This window comes from Apteryx mantelli, chromosome 4, assembly GCF_036417845.1.
Source record: "Apteryx mantelli isolate bAptMan1 chromosome 4, bAptMan1.hap1, whole genome shotgun sequence".
NCBI lineage: Eukaryota > Metazoa > Chordata > Aves > Apterygiformes > Apterygidae > Apteryx > Apteryx mantelli.
In genome coordinates, this window is record NC_089981.1 from 31500711 (window position 1) to 31518370 (window position 17660).

The following is a 17660-nucleotide window of genomic DNA, read 5'->3' on the forward strand; positions in this document are numbered from 1 at the left end:
GAGGTACCATTATTTTCAACAACTTGTAGAAATTTCTAGGATCTCTATACTTCTCAACTCCTCCATTCTGTTTTTCTACCTTCCTGTCAAATATAAACAATTCTGAGAAGGAGAGAGAGGCTTTGTGCATCCTTTTTGATTGGTGTTGGCTGTTACTTGTCCTGGTTGTAGGACAGGTCAGCAATTTATAAGTAGAATTTGCTGTAAATACATTTGTTTAAGCTATTTTTAAAGATGTAGAAGTTGTGGAAGCAGGGCTTCTGATTTTCTGACAGCTTTTTTTTTTTTTTTTTAACATGTCTGGAAAAAGCAAAGGTAAACTTATGGAATATTGTGATTAGACTTTAAATACAAACTGATGAATAATGAGTTATTTTAGATTTCAGAAGGAGAATTCTTTTAAAAATTTTTGTAGGAATGTTATGAGGGAAACTTCATTGATTTCCATTGGAAAACTATTGAATTGCACTATGCTAAAATATCATATTTGACTGCAGTTTTGTATGACTAATTTGAAGTAGCTCACTTTGACATTAAGAAATTAAATACTTTATTACAGTTATGGAGGACTTGTCTATAATTTTAATGAGGAGAGTTCTGAAATCTTTACTGTCTTCTTACAACTGTTCTACAATCAGTAAGCATACTCTCTGCTGATGAACAAGGAGTCTGGAAGTATTAATTCCTGGGATTTCAAATTCATTGTGCAAGGTTTGTTGTAAACTGTGGCTCAAGTGTTCTAACTCCATAATACATAATTTAAAAGAAGCGAGAAATAAGAGGTTTTATTAATTAAAGATTTTGACTGCAAATGCTTTGTTAACAAACTCTAATTATAAGCTTCAAGGAAATTCCTTTAAAAAAAAAAAAGCTAGCTAAAATGGTTTTTCTTGTCTTGAAGCTTTGAACAGAATGTATTTGGGAATGCAATTTTTGGTCAATCATCCCTATCCTATTTGAGATCAAGAATGTGACTCTAGATTTTAATTGCTTGAATTAGTCTTTTTTACAAGTTTGCCCAGTTTCACAGGTGAACCCCTAGTGTTCCCCCCCCCCCCCCCCCCCCCCGCTATTTGGTATTTAAAAATATCTTGAAGAACCATTCATAAAAGAAAACTCGGCAAAATGTCAGTATCACAGTAACAGCTAGAGCAGTAATCATGCTGCTGCTTAAGCTTTTCCTACCAACAATCTGGACTGCATAACAGAATACTCTGTATGAAGGCTTAATTGACATCTCTGGCTTATTTTCTTGACACAGTGAACAAGAATTGTGGCTTCAGTAGTTCCTGTTGTAGTTAATTTGTGAAGTAGTGTTACTACATCTCTTGATGTGCATAGGTTCTTCACATAGGTGAAAGAGCCATGATAAGCCATCTGCCTTGATAAACTCTGAGACTTTATCTTGTAATTCTTTCTTAACAAAAAGTACAACCAAGGTTTCTAAGGCAGACTCTTAGGTAACTTAGATCAAGAGATCTGGAACTATCATCCTATTCAGTGAACTTTGAATATGCTGCCTTTGCTTTCCTAAAACTTGTTTGAAAGCAGTCTGAATTTAAGTGTTAGAAACATGCTTCCCCATAAACTGGAGATGGAGTATAGTAAATGCTTTTATGCTTTTATGTGTTGTGATTTATTGTAATAGTTTAATTTCTGAGCTTTCTGTTCCTCTTGTGCAACCCTGGAGAAATGAGATTAAGTATATCAAAACAGATTTTCTTTCAACATGCACTTGAAGATTAAGCTCAACCAATAGATCAATTCAGAAAACATCAGTTTACAAATATAATTTAATTATGAAGTGATAGTAAAAATCTCTTACTTGGTTGTACTAAACCAGCTCATAGAAACTTTTTTTTCCCTTTCTTTAATCCCCTTCAGAGGAGGGCTTTACGATAAAAGAAATATAATTACAGCAAAGCATGGGGTCTCTCTAGTACTCAGTTAAACAGTACTACTCAAAACTTACTTTAAGTCAGCTGGTACAGAATGTTCTCTGAATAGAGGCATAAGTGAGTACAAATCTGTAGTAAAATTAGAATTTTGGCTGAAAGAAGACATGTGAATGTGCACGTGAACCACATACATCAAATACCTCTAATGACAAAGTTTTGCTGAGATCATCTCAACAGTGGCCCACATCGAGGTCAGGCTCACCCCAGTAAAACTAAAGGAAAAGAGGAAACTAAAGACCTTGTGACTTTGGGCACAGCCCTAACTTTCCAGTATTTTTACAAGTATGTTTTCAAATAGCAAATCAAACAATCTGTAGCTTGTGCTAGAATGAAAACTGATGAGTCGTAATTTTAATTATCTTGATTGAAGCTGCAACTTCAACTTAATTGAACTACTCCTTCAAGTTCTGGTGTAATTTTTTTTTAATCAAAATGCTGTAATGCAGTTAAATATTTTAAGATAACAATGACACTAAACAAGTACAGTATTCATTCAGCTGCTTTAAAAAGACAGTGAATTCTGATCAACTAAACCATGACCATGCAATAATTATTAGCAGAATCAAAATTGACTCATGTGCAGTATTACTTGTTCAGAATGCTAAGTCCTTTTAAGTTTCACCTAAATCAGTTTAATAATGCTCCTTAACTCAAATGTCTATACTGCGAAAGACATTATACCCAGGAAGAATGTAACTTGAACAGTGTACAGTCCAAGAAAAACTTTCATTATCTAATGTCATTCTGTGGATAAGAATGAGAAGTTTTAAAAGTGAGGCTACTTTTATTTGTGGATATCAGGCTGTACACTTAATTATGTAAACCTTGACCTGACTATATAAATGATTTTTAACAGGTGTGGTATTTGAACAGATAAATGATTTAAAATAGACAAATCTTTCTGTTAGCGATAGGTTAGTCTTCAATCTTTAATATGTTCAAAGAGACTATAACTAGTTTGAAGTGTCTAGTATTGTAGTTTGAAAATTCTCCAATATATCCATCATTGAGTGTCAGCCACACGTTTGCCATACTCCACAGACGCCTTACTGCAGTTGTAGCCATGTTATGTGTACTTTTTCAAGCTGATATAGTTTGGTTGCACTTCATGTGTTTATCAAGATCATCAATAAAGGAATGCTGATACAGATGAAATAGTGTACTGTTACTCTGAACCCTTTCCAGTTATTAGTCTGGAAAGTGTGTAGTGAGATACTTGTAATCTGGCATACTACCTGGTGTAAGCTAAAGACTGGCTAGTTATTATTAAATTAGCGGACCCATATTGATAGTTCTTAAAACTTAGTTGTTCTAATTAGCTTCCAAAGCTGGCAGTGTTTTCCTGGTCTTAGAGATGTGTTGTATTTTCTTGGCAGGCTTATCCTGCTGGGTACTGTGGCTTATAGCTAGTAAACAAATGACCTTGCAGCAAATAGATAAGAATGTTAATGATAAGTCTAAAGCATGGATATGTTTGTCTTTTGCTAGTTGTGGGAAGAATCCCAAATCTTCCACATGACTGTTAAGTTTGGAATGGGTACATTCTAGGTTAATTTGCACCAAAAGCAGTTTACAACAGGAAATACTCTGTTCTATCTATATCAGTCTCTACTCTCATCTTCTACAACAGATATCTTTCACAGATAAGGTTTCTCAATGGATATAACCTTGGACCGTGAAGACAAACATACTGTCCTCCTTTAGTGATATGCTGGATAGGTATTGTCCAAATAAGGTAGAGCATCGACCCTTGCAGTTGTTGAAAATGTGGACATTCTGCTGATAGCATTCTTTGATTTGCTTTTGTGGAAACGAGGGAACAAATGAAATAAGACATGATACCATGATATGACCCAGGCTTGTCTTGCTGACAATAACCTTGTTCAGATGAGTTAAATATTACTTCCTTGCTGCCTGAATCCAGTTCTTCGATTTTTTTTTTTTTTTACTCTGGCTTGCTGTAGCATCCTTGCAATACAGTAGTTTAAGTTCTGTATGGGTGACTTTACCTTCTGTGAAGTTGTTCTGTGATGCAGATACTTTTATGTATTTTACTTGTAATACACGCAGGTGCATTCAGGCCTGATGTCTAGATGGACTTCATTTCTGAATATACATAAATGTTTCTCCCACCTCACTTTTAGACCTTTTCCTGTTGCACTGCCATTAGTACTAGGCTCAAGTTGGCAAGGGTAAGAGGGAAATAAGTTTTTCAGGCTCTTTTGCAGTACTTTTAGTGGTTTGTTGCTGATACTTGAGAAGTTGGGAAATGCACATTTTCTATTTCCAGTGATTGGATAGTCTCATTATGACTGAATTTGGAGGGAGGGTTTTGCTGACATAGAGTTTGTCAGTGATAAACCAGAGAAAAGGCCATCTAATCTTGAACAAGGACATGCTTGCACCCCCTGACTAGTTGCTGGATTTAACATTTAAACATTCATTGGAACTGCAGCTTATTTCAGGCTTTCTTGGTGCTTAGAAAGCAAATCTTTAAGCATCTTGATCTGTTTGGACAAATTTGAGAAATGGTCTCTTTTTCATGTTAAAAACAGAATGTGGACTTGTTGTCTTTGTTTTGAGAGTCATAGAGACCTCAGTTTGTTTAAAGCAATGAGTTAAATGTTGCTGCAGCAGCTCTGAAGGCAAACAGAGCTGCCGTTGTGTGTTCCATAATAGCACTTGCTCCGCCTTGGATACTAGAAGATGGAGAATGTTGGCTTGGATCCTGAAAGGGGGGGAGGGGGCGCTTGTCTGTTGCGGTTTTTTTCTTTCTTTCTTTTTTTGTCTCCTTTTTTTTTGTCTTTTACTGAAGTGCTAAGGAGATCTTAGCGTGTCAAAGGACAGCACCTTTCAGATGAGCAATATCTTAGAAGTGTTACCATTGGTTTAGCCCTGAAACTGTGAATTCAGAACTATTCTAACATCAGTTTCTCTATGGTTTCTCTAACAGAAGCTTTTCCTAGACAACAGAAAACTACTGTTTTTTCTTTCTTGTGTGACTGAAGGTGGCTTATTTAAATCCCAACAATACAAGTAGTCCAGAAACTTTGATTATCCCTGTTCTAGAACAAGAACCCATAAGAGAATGCTCTTACTAGATCTTTTCAACTCTTGGATTCTTTTCTGGGACTCTTCAGCCTGGAGAAGAGAAGGCTGAGGGGGGGAAATCTTATCAATGCATATAAGTATCTGAAGGGAGGGTATAGAGAGGATGGAGCCAGACTCTCTTCAGTGGTGCCCAGCAATAGGATGAGAGATGACGGGCACAAACTGAAACACAAGAAATTCTGTCTGAACATGAGAAAAATCTTCTTTACTGTGAGGGTAACAGAGCACTGGAATGGGTTACCCAGAGAGGCTATGGACTCTCCTTCCTTTGAGATATTCAAAAACCATCTGGGCACAATCCTTGGAAACATGTTCTAGGTGACCCTGCTTGAGTGGGGGGTTGGACTAGATGATCTCCAGAGGTCCCTTCCAGCCTCAACCCTTTTGTGATTCTTTTTCTTTATCTGTTATTACCTATTAGCTCAAAGAATAGCTACTATATAGGAATTCAGATGTTCCACAGTGCACATTAGACAACATTGTGTTTGCTAGGAATATCCAGCTGCGTGTTTGAAGAGGTACCTGTTAAGTCATTAGATAAACAGTGAAAAAATGTAAAGCTGGTTAGTAGATACAGTTCAGCTATTGCAAACATGCAACTTGTTGTACTCTAAAACCAAATTAAAAGATTGCTGACACTCCAGTGTTAAATGCCAAATTCGATTCTGCTGTGTTGTCTTGCAAGGTAGATATCTTTTTTGGACCTACTCCAGCCTGTTATGTGTTAGAGGTTAAACTGAAGTTGCACTGGCAACAAAACTTGTTTCTTAACTGGATTATTTTTATTAGGGTGTTATGGATGGGTGGCTTTCTTCTTGTTTTTTTGTTTATACAATTAACATGTTCTCCAGTAACTTGCTCCCTTAAAGAACTTTAGACAGTAACACAGCTAATATAATTGCAGGTATGTGATAATTCCCTTCTGAGCTTGAAGGTAGGAGTTGCCAACAATGTTAACTGGCATGTAGAGATAATTTCTCAAAAGAAGGCAGGGAAGGGTGCATAAAGAAAGGGAACATTCTTTCCTTTTTCTGAAATTTTCCTCTCTGGTAGGGCAGAGCATGGGCTGATTACATACATTAGGCTTTCTTCATTTACCCCTAGATTCCATAAATGTCTAACCTTACTTCAATTTTGGTGCTTCTAGACAATTCACTCACGGTTCCAATATGTATTGGCACAGATAGTTTATTAACAAGATCCTGTAGGAACCATACCAACTTTGTCCTTAAAATTCAGTTTTGTTACAATGAGTGAGTCTCCTGTTCCCTTTGAGGGTACAGGATGAAGACTTAATTTATGTATGGGAGCAAGCATGGAAATTTTTAGGAGGAAATAGAATTGAATGGTATATGTAAATATAAGGAAAACTAGAGTTAAGGGGAGGGCATACTTGAAATCGCAATGAGTCCTCCTCTTTATTGTGAGAGCAACAGTAAAGACAACAGGCCTGTATTTTACGTTGAGCAGAAAAAATGATTTGTATGAGCTAATTGGATCTTGCTTTATTGCAGGTGGTATACTTTTGAAATTGGTTTAAAGGTTTGTAAGTATGTGGCAAAACTGAAAGGTGAATGGGAAAAAGCTACTCGCACTGTCTCCTAACTTTCAAAGGAATCATTTTGGATGATTGTACTTTGGCCTGTGGAAATTGTAGCTCTTGTTCTGTTTCAAACTTGCTACTGTAGCCTACCACCAGGCTTTTTAGGTGCTTCACCAGTAAGTACAGGAGCTAGCCTTGTGAAAGAAGGGAATCAAAATAAGATTTGGCATGTTGGACAACAATGCATAAGACTTTGTACCCAGACTTTTGAAACTGGAGTTTGTGAAGGTAACAACTCATTTCTAGCAAGTAACCATTTAGAGCTTTTCAAGGACTTCATCATCATAGGAGCATAGGAAAAGCACAACATAGTGCCTTTAATACCGAAGGTACCTGAATTCTAGGCAAGTGTTCCAAAAATATTTTTTTTTACCTTTTGGGCAAAAAGTGTGATGAATAGCAACATGAAGCCTAGCATACAACAGCTCATGTATAGTCTGTCTTTGCCAACAGGTTGGCCAACCTGGTAAGGAGGGCTTTAAACTAGGAAGGATGGGAGAAGGGGAGAGTTATAGTGCCAGGGTAGTTGGCAAAAGACAGCTCAAGTCAGGATGCCTCCAGCAGGTGAATGCAGCCAGGAAAGTGCGCATGGGATGTGGCTATGGAGGATCCTCCTGTATCCCTCCTGGGAAACCTGCATGCTCGATCACCTCTCTGAAATGCCTGTACACCAATGCACGCAGCATGGGGAACAAACAGGAAGAACTAGAGATCTGTGTGCAGTTGCAGGGCCATGATCTCATTGCCTTTACAGAGACATGGTGTGATAGCTCGCATGACTGCCATCATGGATGGCTATGTGCTTTTTAGGAAAGACAGGCCAGGTAAGCGAGGTGGTGGAGTTGCTCTTTATGTGAGAGAGCAACTGGAATGTATGGAGCTGTGCCTAGGGGTGGATGAAGAGCAAGTCGAGAGCTTATGGGTAAGGATCAAAGGGCAGGCTAGCATGGGTGACACTGTTGTGGGTGTTTACTACAGGCCAGCTGATCAGGAAGAGGAAGTCGATGAGGCCTTCTACAGACAGCTGGAAGTAGCCTCACGATCCCAGGCTCTGGTTCTTATGGGGGACTTCAACTCCCTGATATCTGCTGGAAAGACAACACAGCTAGGCACAAACAGTCCCAGAGGTTCCTGCAGAGCATTGGTGACAACTTCTTGACACAGGTGGTGGAGGAGCCAACAAGGAGAAGTGTGCTGCTGGACCTCATGCTAACAAACAAAGAAGGACTGGTGGAAGATGTGAAGGTCGGGGGCAGCCTTGGCTGCAGTGACCATGAGATGGTGGAGTTTAGGATCCTGCAAGGAGGCAGCAGGGCACTAAGTAGGATCGCAACCCTGGACTTCAGGAGAGCAAACTTTGTCCTCTTCAGGGACCTACTTGGAGGAATCCCATGGATTAGGGCCCTAGAAGGAAGGGGGGTTCAAGAGAGCTGGTTAATATTCAAGCATCACTTCCTCCAGGCTCAAGAGCGGTGCATCCCTATGAGTAGGAAGTCAAGCAAAGGAGGCAGGAGACCTGCATGGATGAGCAAGGAGCTCCTGGCAAAATTCAACCAGAAGAAGGAAGTCTACAGAAAGTGGAAAGGGGGACGGGCCACTTGGGAGGAATATAGGAACGTTGTCAGAGTATGCAGGGATGCGACGAGGAAGGCTAAGGCCCGTTTGGAATTAAATCTGGCTAGAGATGTCAAGGACAGCAAGAAGGGCTTCTTCAAAGACATCAGTAGCAAGAGGAAGACTAGGGAAAATGTGGGCCCTTTGCTGAATGGGGTGGGTGCCCTGGTGACGAAGGATGCAGAGAAGGCAGAGTTACTGAATGCCTTCTTTGCTTCAGTCTTTACTGGTCAGGCCAGCCCTCAGGAATCCCAGACCCTGGAGACAAGAGAGAAAGTCTGGAGATAGGAAGGCTTTCCCTTGGTGGAGGAGGATCGGGTTAGAGATCATTTAAGCAAACTTGACACCCACAAATCTATGGGTCCCAATGGGATGCACCCACGAGTGCTGAGGGAACTGGCGGACATTATTGCTAAGCCATTCTCCATCATCTTTGAAAGGTCATGGAGAACAGGAGAGGTGCCTGAGGACTGGAAGAAAGCCAGTGTCACCCCAGTCTTCAAAAAGGGCAAGAAGGAGGACCCAGGGAACTACAGGCCAGTCAGCCTCACCTGCATCCCTGGAAAAGTGATGGAGCAGCTCATCCTGGAGGCCATCTGCAAGCATGTGGAGGAAAAGAAGGTGATCAGGAGTAGTCAGCATGGCTTCACCAAGGGGAAATCCTGCCTAACCAATCTGATAGCCTTCTCTGATGGAATGACTGGCTGGGTAGATGAGGGGAGAGCAGTGGATGTTGTCTCCCTTGACTTCAGCAAGGCTTTTGACACTGTCTCCCATAACATCCTCATAGGTAAGCTCAGGAAGTGTGGGCTGGATGAGTGGACAGTGAGGTGGATTGAGACCTGGCTGAATGGCAGAGCTCAGAGGGTTGTGATCAGCGGTGCAGAGTCTAGGTGGAGGCCTGTAGCTAGTGGTGTCCCCCAGGGGTCAGTCCTGGCTCCAGTCTTGTTCAACTTCTTCATCAATGACCTGGATGAAGGGACAGAGTGCACCCTCAGCAAGTTTGCTGACGATACAAAACTGGGAGGAGTGGCCGATACACCAGAGGGCTGTGCTGCCATTCAGAGAGACTTGGACAGGCTGGAGAGGTGGGCGGAGAGGAACCTCATGAAGTTCAACAAAGGCAAGTGCAGGGTCCTGCACCTAGGGAGGAATAACCCCAGGCACCAGTACAGGTTGAGGGTTGACCTGCTGGAAAGCAGCTCTGCTGAGAAGGACCTGGGAGTGCTGATGGACACCAAGTTAAGCATGAGGCAGCAATGTGCCCTTGTGGCCAAGAAGGCCAATGGTATCCTGGGGTGCATCAGGAAGAGTGTTGCCAGCAGGTGGAGGGAGGTGATTCTCCCCCTCTACTCAGCCCTGGTGAGGCCCCATCTGGAGTACTGCGTCCAGTTCTGGACTCCCTAGTACAAGAGGGATGTGGCACTACTGGAGCAAGTCCAGCGAAGGGCTACGAAGATGATGAGGGGACTGGAGCATCTCTCTTATGAGGAAAGACTGAGAAAGCTTGGCCTGTTTAGCCTGGAGAAGAGAAGGCTGAGAGGAGATCTTATCAACGTGTACAAGTATCTGAAGGGAGGGTGTCAAGAGGATGGGACCAGACTCTTTTCAGTGGTGCCGAGCGACAGGACGCGAGGCAACGGGCACAAACTGAAACACAGACGCTTCCATGTGAACATGAGGAAAAACTTTTTCACTGTGAGGGTGACAGAGCACTGGAACAGGTTGCCCAGAGAGGTGGTGGAGTCTCCTTCTCTGGAGATATTCAAAACGCGCCTGGATGCAATCCTGTGCAACGTGCTCTAGGTGACCCTGCTTGAGCAGGGGAGTTGGACTAGATGATCTCCAGAGGTCCCTTCCAACCTCAACCATTTTGTGATTCTGTGATTCCCTGATAAGTTTCTGCTTGTAATAGCCTGCTTTCTCAAACAGCTAAGCACTTTTATAAGTTGTATTTGTGTATTCTTGGGTGAAAGGTGCAGAAAGGTGCAGAAAGGCTCTCATCCTATTTAGCTGTTCAGTGTTGAAATTCTTATTTGTTTAAGAAAGTCTCCATCTGCTCTCAAGGAGATTTAATATTTTTGAGTGCAGTGCTTCTATGGAGTCATGCAAATGCTCTCTGTCTCTTTGATAGTCTTTTGATTGCAATGGTTGTGTGTGTGGATCTTGTGCTATAAGAGAGTACAATTACACTTTTACTATGTAAGTTTGTTATTTTGGTAACAGTATTTAGAAAGATTAGTAAACCAAGGTGTAAATATAGACATCTGCTATATAGTCTTTTGTGGTGAAAGCTGTTTTAGTGGGACATGGTGAAGACATTGGTGTATCGGACATCACAGAATAGCTTGCAATTAGCCTGAGGCACAGGTTGAGTTCCAGAGGTAATTAAGGTCATGTTCCAAAGACAACATTAGTGCGAAAAATAGAACTAAGGATGGATATAATTCTCCAGTTTCTGGTAGCTTACTACCAGTACCTAGGACTAGCCATAGTCTCCAAACAGTTGACTGGGGGAGGGGAAAGGATTAATAATTCTCATAGTTAAATTAACTTTTTAAACTGAAGCAAAGCCTACAGTGTTTTTTGAGCAGTCTGCTGGATTTCTGTTACCATCCCTACCCCTTCATTTCATTAGAAGGAATATTTGTGATTGATAAGTCTTCAGTTTGTGTGAATTCTAAGAGCACATCTTGTTCGGGAGGGGGGTTGTTTGGTGAAAATATAGGTTTGCCACCTTATCTATTGAATGTATAGTTTTTGTTACCAATATGAAAACAGTAGTTCTAATACCAAGCTACTAACTTCACCTTTTCTGTTGCCCAGCATCCATCCTTCATAGGAAGACTTGCCCTAACACTAACAGGGGATTTGCTGACCCAGGCAAAATTCCAGGGCTGGCACTTGGCAGATGCCTGGCTCCCTGTTTTCAGTTAACATGTTTGAAGCCTCCGCTTATGATTATATTTTAATGATATGACCTTTAGACTACATGGAGCAGCCACCTACTCTTAGAGTGTTAAAGGACCATGCACTTGGAGATAAAATATACCAAAAGTTCAGCTATTTTCCTAGGCCAAGTGGTTGTCTAATTCCGTAAAAGTAAAATACTATTATAGAAGCAATTTACAATTACCAAACTGTAATAAGATCTTGTTTGAATATAGTGACTCCATGGGATTTCTTGGAATGTCTTTGGGGTGTGGGGAGACATACTTAAGTACTGGCTGTAGGTAAAAAAAAAAAAAAAGACTGGTAAGCATTTCTTTTTGATATGAAATTGAATGTTCACATTTGTGCAGTTTATTTAGGATTTCAGATTTGCAGAAGATATGGAAGCTTTAATATATATTTTTTGTAACTTCTGTTAAGGTCATAATGGTTTCCATCCCTGAATATTATGAAGGAAAGAATGTCCTCCTGACAGGAGCTACTGGCTTCATGGGGAAAGTACTTCTGGAAAAGCTGCTCAGATCTTGTCCTAAAGTGAAAGCAGTGTATGTACTGGTGAGACACAAAGCAGGGCAGACACCTGAAGCACGAATAGAGGAAATAACCAGCTGTAAGGTATGTTTCATATGCTCACAAAGTGCATTTTCATCCATCTTCTGTTTCCATTTCATTATGAGCACAACTTTGGTTTGTCCAAAGCAAATTACTATTGTTCAATGCATTTTGTTCTAGCAGAAATTGAAAGCTAAGACCTGGCAATGATAATCTTCTAGGAAAGCCAGTAGCAGAAAGTTTTATCTTTTATTTAGTTCAAGAAGAACATATTGAAAAGTCCAATATCTGACAGAACTTGTTAAGAGAATGTATAATCGAGAGTAGGAGGCAGCGTGGACTGTGAGTTGTAAGACCTGGATTGTGAAGCTGATTTGACTACTGATCTGCTTTGGTCTTAAGCAAGTCACTTTTCTCTTTGTGCCTTACCTTATTTCTTGTCTATAAAATGAGGATTGACACTTCTCTCTTCTGGAAAGCACTGTCAGATCTACCAGTAATCAAGGAGATGTGATCTCAACAGGCTATTTAAATAGGTTATGTTTGAACAGAATGGAAAAGTTTGCCTTAATAGATTCTACTGCAGATTTCTGTTAGTCATCCACATCACTGTAAGCCTGCGACAACAAAGGAAAGGCACTGATGTTCTTTGTTCTGGAAGTATCAAAGTAGATGTCTAAATGATTTTTCTGTATACATGTGCAGGCTACACCTAGCTGATTACATATTGGTCATGCTGCATGGGTGGGGTACTTTCCTCCTGAAAAAACTTATTTGCTTAATAGTTTGGTGGGCTAAGTTGGGAATTCTTAATACATGCAGAACCATCCATCAGTATTGCCCATCTCTCTGTACAGGGTATCCCGTTTATAATGTGAAGAAAGAGTGAGGGGAGGGATTTGTAGCATAAACTTTGAAGCAGAGTTTGTTTATGCCTACTCATGTCTAGCACTCTAGTGGGATGTGGGAGTTGGCAGTCCAGACTTGGGAGATGTGTTCAGATGCAATGTAGGCTCCATGAAGTGTGTGCTTAGAAGGTTCTTAAAGGCACTCAATAAAAAGAAAGTATGAAGGCATTTAAGGAAGAAAAGGCAAACCCTTTAAAGTAGGGAACTGAATTTTGTCACAACCCTAGTTCTGACTAGTTGAAGTTACAGCAGACACAAGGGTAGCTTTGTCCCTAATAAACTCTTTTCTGTAGTCATGTCAAAACTCTAGCTCATTGCTTAAAAGTATCTACTTGCATTCCAATGCCTTGCCATAGCATGCAGCAGAAAGAGTTGCAGTGGGATTCGGTTTTAAAATCCATCCACAGATTCTCTCCTTCATATTTACATGAAATTGTCAGTTCCTTACTCCCTAAAACAAATATGTTCAGACTAAACTCTGGGAGGAGAAAACCCAAATGTTTCTTACTTTGCTTTCTGTATACACAATTACCCAAATAAAAGGTGGGGACTATTTAGGCAGGGGGGAGAGCAGCTAGTAGTGTGGATTGACTGAACTTCACTGAGGCTTAGGCCTGTGTTGCTTTCGGGAAGCTCATGTGTTGTAAGAGGCTCTTAAATTTACAACACCCAAACTTTCTGCTTGAAGTCTATACCAATCCTTGAGGTATAACAGTCCAATGTGTTTTATGAACCTGGCTAAGCATTTATTGCTGGAACAGGTCCAAAAGATGAATCCCTTTTGATAAGCAAAAATACTACTTGAGGTAGTCCTACATCTTAGTCCCTAGAATAAGAAAATAAAATGAGAGCCGCTGCACGTCTGTGTAGAGACATAGCTGAATCAAGATATTTGTTCTGACTTTATTATGTGGTTAGACAAATTAGATTGAAAGTGTATTGTTTAACTGTCATTAACTTGATCGAGATGCCTCCAAAGGAGTATGAAAATATTTAGTGGGATCTGTTGTCTTCATGTTCCCTGCTGTGAGGGCCCTGCCAGTAATTTCTGACGATTTGGATTGGCACAGTAAGCATACTACAGATGTTTAGATACTCTGTTTCTTGAAGAGTTTAAAATCTAAATGGTGAAGGTGATTGTTAAGAGCAAAATTGAGCTGCGAAGAGCAAAAAATGTCGAGACTTCTACTTCCATTGGATTTGAGACATGTAATTCCTGTGGTAGTTTGGCATGCGCATCATTTGTGCTCTAGGTATTTGTTCTTCCTACCCCTTTGTACTGGTGTCACTGCTACGAAAGGATTGTACCAAGAATGTATGACTATGGATGTGAAAGGCTGCGGAAGCAGATATGTAACATTAAAAATACCAAACCTGTTCTTTGGGGTGTTTTTGTTTTATTCTTTAGTGCTTTATCTATGGGACTGCTTGTCTGTTATAATGCATATCATGCATCTTAATATGGTTAGAGGGCAGTAGCTTCAGTTCTGCATGTCCTTAGAGGCAGGCACTGTCATTCCAAATATAAAATCATAATAGGTCATTTCAAAATGACAAAAGGCTTCCTGCCCTTAGGTAACTGTCAGTAGCTGTACTGCATGAACTAAGAATTGTGAAGACATTAAATGCTATGTTGGTAACCTGACCACTTAAGGTGCAGTCTCATGCCTGGGAAGTCAGTCAAAGATGTCCACCACTGGGTGTATCCCATGTTCTTACTGTAGTGTTACCACTACTACCTAGGTGGCCACACAGTAAGTTGTATTAGCTCACAATCAAGCTGCAAAAAATCTATCTACAAAAGTATTTTTCAGCTGGACCAGCAAGCTTTCACAGCCGTGGGGCTAGTTACTATTGCTAGTGCAAGATAGCAACAGGACGATGAGGAAGTTAGGAGGTGGGGACCAGTCTGTTTGGCAGCTGTACAAGCTTAGACTGCCTTAAGACAGTCATGATACTGCACCTTTAGGTTAATTTACAGTTGCAAATGAATTGGTTTCTTTTGCTGTAAGGAAATGGCTTTTAACTATCTTCCCTCAGTATAACCACACACTTAAGTAGGAGAGAGAAGAAGTACTGCTGTGATTTTAATGCATTCTAATAGACTTGCGTTGAAGCAGTTGTGATGTTGGCTTAATTGTAGAGGGGCCTGCTCACGTGCATTTTATTCCCACAGTACTATTTCCCCTGCCTCCCCAGGAAAGCTTGCATGTTAATGATTGGGAATAAAATGAGGCAAGAATTTAGTTGTGTGTATCAAGCCACATATGATTAGAATCCACTTAATCAAGAGTACGTGATGAACACAGCTGTGAATTTTTTAGTAAAATAGTTGAACATGAGTTTATAAGATTTATCAGATGTTCCAACACAGTGAGCAGCCTTTAGCTGTGTCTGTTTTACTGGACAGAGAAATAGGTATGTGGTTTGTGTTTTGTATTCTTTTTCTTTATTGGTTCCCCAAAGCTCACTCAAGTCCAAGATAGTATTTCTTCTTAATTCTAATGTTTGTTTGTTTGTTTGTTTTTTAAGCTTGGCAAAAGCTTTCTAAACCTAAAAATATCATGAATCCTGCAGATCTATGTGAATTTAAGGGGATATCTACCTTAGGAAGCGGGCAGACTATTCCCTTTTTTCCTCTTGAAAGAACAAGAACAGTAGTTCACTAATTAAAAATGCTTTGAGGCCTGTTGTCTAGAAGAGACCATTATTTCGTCTTTCTTTAGACATTGAAAGAGAAATCTGGTTTTAAGGATAGATGTTAGCCAATTTTTAAGTGCAAACTGAAGTTTTATAGCTTCCTTTGCAGCACATGAAATACTTGTTCTGCTTTCACTGCTTGGCATCAAGCGTGCAGTTTCCTCACTGATTATATTCATGTGAAGTTAGTAACATGCTGTTATAAGATTCCAAGCACGTTTTTCTAACTGCTGTTGATTATCTTGAGAAATAAGGATGTATAACTCCCTATAGGAAGAAAATGTGTGTGTTTTGTTTTCTTTGCTTACATGAAACTTGTGTCTTATTTTCACTGGCTATTAGTTTGAATTTTTAATTCTGTTTTCTGACAGCTCTTTGACAGGTTGAGAGAGGAGCAGCCAGACTTCAAAACAAAAATAATAGTAATTACAAGTGAACTTACACAGCCTGAACTGGATCTTAGTGAACCAATCAAGGAGAAGCTTATAGAATGCATTAATATTATATTTCATTGTGCTGCTACAGTCAGATTCAATGAAACACTAAGGTGAGTCTAAAATTCTGTATGTGCTAATTTGATTAACCAATGGTCTTCAGAGGGAAGGGGTAATTTGGGTGTCTGCACAGTCTTGTGAATATTCATATTTGTGTGTTTGGTCAATCTTGTGATACTCCCCCCCCTCCCCACACACACACACATATTAATCTTTTTCCCTGCATAAAACTTGACTTCAGCTGTTGGGTTTCCATTTGCCTTTCATAGGTAGTCTTAGAAAGATGGGAGGCCTGTTTAAGCCTGCTTTGCCAAAAGTTAAATTTACACTGTCCAACATAAAAGATCCATATCTTCTTAAACATTTAGGCAAAAAGGCAAATGGATTATTGTCACTCAAACTAAACAAATATAAACAAATGATAACTGTACTCTGCTCTAGGCCACACAGACACACAGACACATGAGTGCATGCATGAAGCTTTTGAGGACAGATTTTTGTAATGCTGGTTTGGGAACATATTGCTTTTCCAAGTCTTCCCATCCTCATACGTTGCTCTAATCTCTGGGATGGCTGGCGAGGATGTAAATAAGCTCTAACTGTATGCAGTGTGCTCACTAGTTGTATTAGAACTTCCCCCTTGTGTAAGACGGAACATAAACCATTCCTTCAGCTTTCCTTCTTGGAAAGTGAACATATGTTTCCAATGGGAATAACTTTGGCAAAGCTGTATGTGAGGGAAGCTCTAGCACTTGATCTTTTTACCTGATGAACAAACAAGAAAGTAAATACTGCTCAGATTTCTCCATGTCTTCAGAAAGCTCTTCAGTAAGAGGAATAGAAGTTTGCATTGGAGGAAATAGGGAGAAATGGATGAGAAAGATGAAAACTAACCAAAGTTGAATAACTTTCATCTTGTACAGAAATTCTATTAAGGAAATGATAGAAAAAGGAGTAATGAAAGTAAGAAAGATGATGTAAGAATTCTTATTCACTTTTGGCACTTGGTTTAGTGTTGAAACATGGAATAAATACCTAATTTGGGGAAATGACTTTGAGAAATTGTTGCAATTTTTATGAAGAGAACGTAAAGCAACCCGGATAAAGCATTTCTCAGCCCAGCTCTTCTTTGAATTGTTACAAATGCTGGCATTACCCCTCTGATAATGCTACACCATATGCTGAAATGTCTTAAAGTAGCCCACTTTTAGTGCTGTTTAGTACCTGAATTGTCAGGGAACTGCCAACCTCTCAAAAGCCCAGAAGGACTTTCAAACAATTTGAGAGGCTGATGGAATGAGCTCTTGATACAGCAGTCTCTGGCAGTTCCTGCTTCCTTGGAGAACCCAGTATGTTGTTCAGCTGAAAAAGAGAGCTTTTTAGGAGAAAGAGTTAAGGCCAGAGCATCTAGAAGATGCACTGGATTGCCTGGTTCCTTTTTATCTATTTACTTTTTGGAGGAACTGCACAAATCTAACCATCTCTAAAACCAGCCTTTACATTAATTATTCCTATTAATAAGTATTTAATAAAGTTCAAAATACCTAGCTCTGGATCAGCAGTGAGAATAAAGTCAAGAAAGTGGAATACTTAGGCTTATTTTGGAACCCTTCCTAATTCCTCATTGATTATACATTCTACAATGGTGCATATAGCTCTTCTATGACCTCTTTCGTTTGACCTCTTGAAAGAGGCAGTGAAGACTGAGAACAATATGTTATTTGAAGAGAAACAATTTATTTGGAGGTGGCATTTCCTAATGATTGCT

General features: G+C 39.9%; 1 protein-coding gene across 3 annotated transcripts in view; it reads left to right on the top strand.

Moving 5' to 3' along the window:
* FAR1 (fatty acyl-CoA reductase 1) overlaps window positions 1–17660 on the top strand; it is a 43213-nt gene that overhangs the window by 1098 nt on the left and 24455 nt on the right. For all 3 annotated transcript variants that reach the window (XR_010884085.1, XM_067296158.1, XM_067296159.1), the window contains exons 2-3: window positions 11659–11853; window positions 15770–15945. Coding sequence is in view for 2 of the 3 variants with exons in the window: in XM_067296158.1 (XP_067152259.1) it covers window positions 11665–11853; window positions 15770–15945 (365 nt within the window). In the remaining variant the exon portion in view is untranslated. The remainder of the gene's footprint in view (window positions 1–11658; window positions 11854–15769; window positions 15946–17660) is intronic.